This window comes from Oryzias melastigma, linkage group LG20 (assembly GCF_002922805.2).
Source record: "Oryzias melastigma strain HK-1 linkage group LG20, ASM292280v2, whole genome shotgun sequence".
NCBI classification, from domain to species: domain Eukaryota; kingdom Metazoa; phylum Chordata; class Actinopteri; order Beloniformes; family Adrianichthyidae; genus Oryzias; species Oryzias melastigma.
Genome location: NC_050531.1, coordinates 7,662,590 through 7,669,246, shown reverse-complemented (window position 1 = coordinate 7,669,246; position 6,657 = coordinate 7,662,590). Strand labels below are relative to the sequence as shown.

Here is a 6,657-nt window from a genome sequence, read left to right as displayed (position 1 = left end):
GGTCAGTTGGATAAATATGTAAAAGGAATGTGGAAGTGGTAACAAGTCCACAGTCCATTCCTTTATTCACAGCATTAAGTGAGGGACTGTGCAATTAGAAATGATGATCATCAATCAAAAGCAGTCAGTAACTAGAATTCATTTATCTTTCAGAGTTAATTCTATGTAAATGGTGGATCATTTATAAAACAGTGTACCTCCACGGCCCACTTATTAATGGAAAATATGAATTATGTGAGTCATAAGTGTCTGCGTGCACACATTCTCACAGACCTGTGCTGCTCTGGATGGTTCTGACGGTGGTGTTGGTGCGTGGCGGAGAGTTGCTCCTCCTGTTGCTCACTGCGACGTGTCCCTCCTCTTCCTCCTGTGAGCAGCCCTTCTCGATGGCGCGCACGTAGCTGTGGCTGCGCATGCGGAAGCAGCCGGGCATGGGCAGGTCCAGAGCGTCCACCGCCTGGGACTCCATCTCACTGAACACCGACTCACAGACCGCCTCGATCTGGCCGTTCACCTCCACCTCACTCACCTGCGGAGCCCAGTCGACACATGCAGGGTGTGCATTAAAGATGTGCAACAAAATAAAATACCAATATTTGTGTTACTGCACACAAAAAACATAAATGTGAATGTTACATGCTAGAAAGTATCTTTGGTATGGGGTCAATTTAGGATCAGTTTAAAGAGAATGAAAAACCAGATTGAAAATTTGAAGAAAAAAAAAGAAAAATGGAAAACAAGACATTGTAAGTTTAAAGTTAATCACCCCTTTTTGAGCTAAATAACTAACTAATATGCAAAAATAGGTTAATTAAAAGAGTGCACTAATGACATACAAGTGCTGAATGCATATGTGCGTATTAACACTTAGAATCTAGTTGTTAAATTTATATTTTGCATGGTTTTAGGAGTGTGTGTGGGTGTGTATATATATATGTATATATAGGATTTTTCATCTCACTTCATGAAGCTTTAGGGCACATGTGTCAAAGTCAAGGCCTGGGGGCCGGATCCGGCCCTCCGGGTAAATATATCCGGCCCTCCAGATCATTTTATTATTGTGTTATTTACAGCCTGATGTTATCTTGCACTTTTCTGACTTGTATCGTTTTGACGAAAAAAATATTTTCATTGAGAGTAAAATATTAAAAGTTATTTAAGGTTTAAGTTGATTTATTCTAGAATAATATTTCTGCCTTATTTATTCATAGTAATGTTGAAATGTTTTTAAAGTTTTAGAAATTTTGTTTTAGTGTGTTCAATAAATGTTTATCCTGCTCGGCCCGCGACCTAAGGTGTGTTTTGGATTTTAACCCCCCGTGTGATTGAGTTTGACACCCCCGCTTTAGGGCATTGGTCACTTTACACCAAAAATGTATAAAAATAAATTCATCATCCACTGGGTGAAAATAAGGAAGGAATCTCTGCAGGCCATGACTTCGATTAAAAACAGAAAACAGGTTGACACCCTGTGTGGTGAGAAAAGGAAGTGTCAAAACAAGCACAGCTGGGATTTGAGACGTGATTCAAGGAAATCCGTGTACAGCAGGAGCTGCTTTAAGTAATATCTGAAACCATTTTCACACCAAAGGCTGTGTTTAAACAGCTGACGATTAAATCTCTTTCCTTTTTTGGCAATAACTAGGGTGGACATGCAGAAGGCCTGAGGTGACAGAAACTAACGGATTACAGAAACGTGGAATGGAGTGACATAGTCCCCGCAAGGAAGGTTTTCTGGAATAATTTGGCAGGATTCTGAACTTTGAATGGAATGTGGGTGATAGTCCACAAAACAAAAGAGGCTGTTAGACCTAAGATGCCACGCAGATGACTTCAAATAAATGGGTTTTATGTCTTTAGCTGTGACCTGTTAGTTAAAAGTGACCTTTTTCCTGATTTCCTGCCGCCCTGGGTGAAGACCGCTCATTGATAATTACAGTGTGTGCTCAGGTGTTGTACTCTTTTCAGTGCCGGTCAAAGCTGATAAATACAGATGAGTGTCGCAGAGCCGTCTGACGCAGGACAGAATACAGATTAAACAGCTGGCCTTTGAACTTAGTCAGTTTTAATCAGCATAAATGAACATTTTTAAAGACTTGACTGAAGGGTGGAAATCACAGACTTGAGTTAGATTGAATAAAGTTTAATTTAAAGACCCACATTAATAAAAATTGTGTTTTTTATGTTTTTAACATGTGGTATTTTTTAAATGATGGATGATATGTATAAAAACATGAAAAATTGCATTTCTGAACATTTCTTTATTTAAGTCATTGTGAATGAGGAGCAGATGAAAAGAGCTTATTTGTACGCAGGGTGGGCAACAAGCTCCCTGCTCTTCTCCGCCTTGCAACAGGGAGGGGAAGAGGGTGTGGGATTGCTCCACACTAATAGTCCTACTCACAAGTCAGAGATGATTTCTAATGCTGCATTGACCTCAGCAGAGGTGGACAGTTTCAATGTTAAGTCAATGATACAGAAGCGTATTGAGATGATTTGAGTCCCGCGCCGCAATTTGAGCGATGCAGTGTAGCAGCAGCGAGACTTGTGGAGCGCAGTGCGAATTGGGCAGCGCAACCAGAGTTCAAAAGTCTAAATTTTTGCAGGTCGCCATGTTGCATCTGCCAATCAGGAACTCAGCTTTGGGCATGAGATGTTTTCAGTGACTCGATCAGCGAGTAGAATACTAATCCAATGTGAGCAGTTTCGTCTTAAACTTCCATCTATTTCCTTAACACTCTGTGGCCGTTAAGTTGCCAGAGCTCGTCCGACTACTGTTGGGCAAAGGTGGGATACACTCTGGATGGAATGCCAGCTTTCTACCACCGTGACAGCTCTCTGGCTGCAGCCAGCCAGCCTCCCGTGGGTCAGCAGAGCTCAGTTGCTCAATATGCCGGAAGCCAGACCGTGGCTGCGGGGTGCTGGGGCTTTCTTTCTTTTTTTATTTAAGGTCCCCTAATTTTATTTTTGTTTTTATTTTTCTCCTCTTGCATTAAAGTGAGACAGTGAGTCTTAAAACTCAGTCACAGAGACACAGAAACTCAGGGGAAGCGGCTGTCAGGCTGACCAAGCCCTATGAGTGAGAATGAACTCCTGGAATCTCAGAGTGTAACTGATGTTTCTGTAGAGATCTTCACAATAAAGAAAATTCATTTCTTCCATAAGTTCTAAGTGAGATATCCACAAACACCGCTCCATGTGGCGTTCATGCTAAAAACATTAGCTGGTAGCTCCTCCCACATGCAGCCGCAAACAGGGGTTTGGTAATAGATCGAAATATTCAGGGCTTTAAGAACTTAAAGGGTATTAAAAAAGGGCATAAAGAAAGACGAGTGAGTGTAAATTCTGTAGAGTTGGGAAACAAGAATGTTTGTAAACCTCAATTTAATCATCTGATGTAAACCTTCATCCATAAGAGTGAAGCTATGAAGAAAAATTGTTCAATTTAAAAAAAAATGTCTTCACAAGAGTCAGATTCACTCTGGCCTTTTTTTACATTTCTACATGCAATAAGATGTTGCAGAGCTCCATCATTCAGATGGTGAAAATAGTGTTGCCTGTGGGCTTTGGATGATCAAACATATTCCTATTACTTGGGGTAGAATGGTACGATAAGCTCCACTGTCACTGCAAATATCGCACAGCATCAAGAAAAGCTTAAAATTCCGAAACAGTCATCTTATTTTGAGGGACCCATGACAGGAACAGGCCTCTGCTATAAACTGAAATCTCCTGACCAGTTCTTCAAAGCTGAAAAGACTGAATTTTTAATCTCTTTAAACATCTCTTTTGCCAAACTGACATGAAGATTTGAAACCTGTCAGTTTAGCTCCGAAAATACGAGGACTGGAAATAAAGTGTCAGAGATTTGAATGGAGGGATTTTGAATGGTTTTCATACTAACAAGCCAATCTTAATATTGAATCTAAATCCTCCAGAAAACGGGGAACAGTCGTCTGCTTCCAAGAACTGAAGCTTTTTATAGTTTTTTTTTTCCTCAACCCAACTGTTGAGGATAGCCTCGGCGGGAAGAGGGTGAGCTGAATTGGATTTTCTCTCAATTCAAAACCTTAATGCACATTGCTCTTGAGAAACAGGCGGGGGGGATTTGGGCCAATGACAAAGAGCCTTCAGCCCCTACAGTGCAACTAACCTGGCTGATGGTGCTCATTGCTCTCATGTAGCTCTCATTTCGGGAGCGAAATTTCGGCGAGGCCAGCAGCCCTGCCGGGTCCAAGCTGTCCAGACTCCTATTGATGGAAACCTCACTCACCGCCCGCAGGTAACTGTGACTCCGGATCTGCAGCTTGGGTGAGTGTTCTGTGGAAATCCTGCCACAAAAAAAGAAAAAATAAAGAGGAACAAGATAAATTAATAGAGATGTAGATGCCAAAAGACTGAGACAAAAGAGCGAATGAGAGATACAGATCAATCCTTATCTAATCAACAACCAGAGACAAACCCTCCCAGCTTGGGTCATCAGTCCTTAAAGTACTAAAGTAAACATTTCCGAAAACACTCACAGTGAGAACACATCAGGACAGAGAAGTGTGTGTTTAAGCCAGTAGGTCCACTTAAGTGCAAACACACACACAGACATCCCTTTCTCCAAAGAAGATGAATAGGTGTCTCATTACCTCTCACCTGCCTCTAATCTAATTGCCCAGCATGCTTCATTCCAGTCTGCACCTTTGTGTGCGTGTGAGGAGCTGTGTGCCTTCAGGTTCCACAGCAACAAGATGCAAGTCCAGAAATAAAAGCAGAACCATTTTGTTTGAACAAAAACGAGCTAAACAAAAAGCTTGATTCTGAAAAGATGCTTTTTTATGTTTTACTGATGGGTATTTAAAAATATTCCCATAGAAATAAACTGTACAACACTCATTTCTTGCCTTCAGGTCACATCTGCTTTAATTATGCATCTCCGCCCTAAAATAGAGCAGTTACCAAAGCAAAGCAAAGTGGATTAGAGCATGGTGAAATATACAATAGCTGAAGGAAAAAACTTGATTGGAAAAGGAATAAAAATGTCAAAAGGACAGTAGAAGCATCACAAATGTGCCTCCATTCAATCTGGATTTTGAACAAATATGCTCCAGCAAAACATTTTTTATATTTTACTTTTATAACTAGAGTTTTAAAGTAATTTTGCAACAAAACTCGATTAAAAAAAACTATAAAACACAATTTTTAATCATCTGCTTTACGTATTTTAAAGACAAAAAAAGTGGATTATGTTTTGACTTTTTTTTTGTTCTGACGTTTATTTTCGGCACTTTCTCTTCCATAAGATCAAGTGACCACAGATACACTCCAGCTGAGCAAAATATACCACAATAGCTGTTCCAAGCCTCAGTAAGTGGTGTGAATCACAGGTATCAACCACACTGACTATACCTGTGATTGTAGGTGATGCACAGAGGGATAGAGTAAGTGCAAGTTTTCATCAATGTGTTTTATATTTATTTATGGGAGATATATTTGTGCCACTTGGCTTCTTTCTGAAAAAAAAATGTAGTAAAAAACATTCTCCTCTGATGGCCTGGGACACTTTCTACCCCATTTTCATCATTATGTCATCATTTTCCTTAATTTATTTTGGCTTTTTTGAAAATTTACTAGAAGAGGTGAAAAGTTGCATCTTTCTTATGAGACAAAATATTTTTTGAGCTCATCCCAGAAGTGTAAATTTAAATCAACAAATCAGTGAACACAAAAATATGTTGAAGATCACAACAATTTAAAAAAAGAGGAATAAAATGAAAATAGAAACAGCAAAACTATGTTTTTGAAATTAGATTAAATTCTCGTAACCAGGAACTGGAAAAAAATTAAATAAAATCAAAATAAACATCCAGAAACCAAAACATAATTCCAAAAAATCTAAACACAATACCATAAAAATAAACAAAATGAAAAGAAAATGTTGGTAACACGTTATAATAACTATTCATTGCAGCTAGTTAATAAATCATTAATAAACTATTAGTTAATGAGATATAAATGACGTATTAAATAATTCTTAACAGTTTAAGGATTTATAAATGTGCCTTTTAGATGACCATAAACAACTAACAAACTGTTAGTTATCAAGTTTTAAATTTACTTGTCAATTACATAATAATTATTTTTTAATACTTTGATAATCAGTGATAGATCATGAACAATTTGTTACTATTTGTTAGTAAATGACTTACAGATAATTTCTTAAGTATCCAAGAGTCAATACTTTCTTTAAGATACTGAGATGGTATTTTAGAGTTGGAAATGTTCCTCATTTACTAACAGTTAATAACTCATGAATAGATGTAACTTTAAAACAACATTCTAGTAGCATAAAGACAATATTACCTAATACAGGGGTGTCCAAATGCAGCCTCCTGCTGGTTCTCCAGAAATCCTGTCTTATCTGCTGCTGATTACCTGGATCAGGTGTGTTTAGCCAATAAGGAGCTTCTTTGGGAGGTTAGTTGGAAGACATGTGGGACACCGGCTCCTGGGGCCTGGATTTGGACACCTCTGACCTAATACTTAGCTAGTCCTTAGTAATTCTTGTTTAGCAAGACTTTTAAAACTTATTACCTCACAGTTTATTGATAATTTGATAACTGGCTATGATGGATTGTTTTATAAATCGTTACAAAAACATTTTGTAAA

At 38.5% G+C, this 6,657-nt stretch overlaps 1 protein-coding gene across 4 annotated transcripts in view; it reads right to left on the bottom strand.

Moving 5' to 3' along the window:
* Positions 1–6,657, bottom strand: part of dlgap1b (discs, large (Drosophila) homolog-associated protein 1b) — a 104,595-nt gene that overhangs the window by 32,136 nt on the left and 65,802 nt on the right. For all 4 annotated transcript variants that reach the window (XM_024280399.2, XM_036217337.1, XM_024280396.2 and 1 more), the window contains 2 exons: positions 4,154–4,331; positions 274–529 (listed from right to left, as the gene is read on the bottom strand). In XM_024280399.2, the coding sequence (XP_024136167.1) occupies positions 274–529; positions 4,154–4,331 (434 nt within the window). The remainder of the gene's footprint in view (positions 1–273; positions 530–4,153; positions 4,332–6,657) is intronic.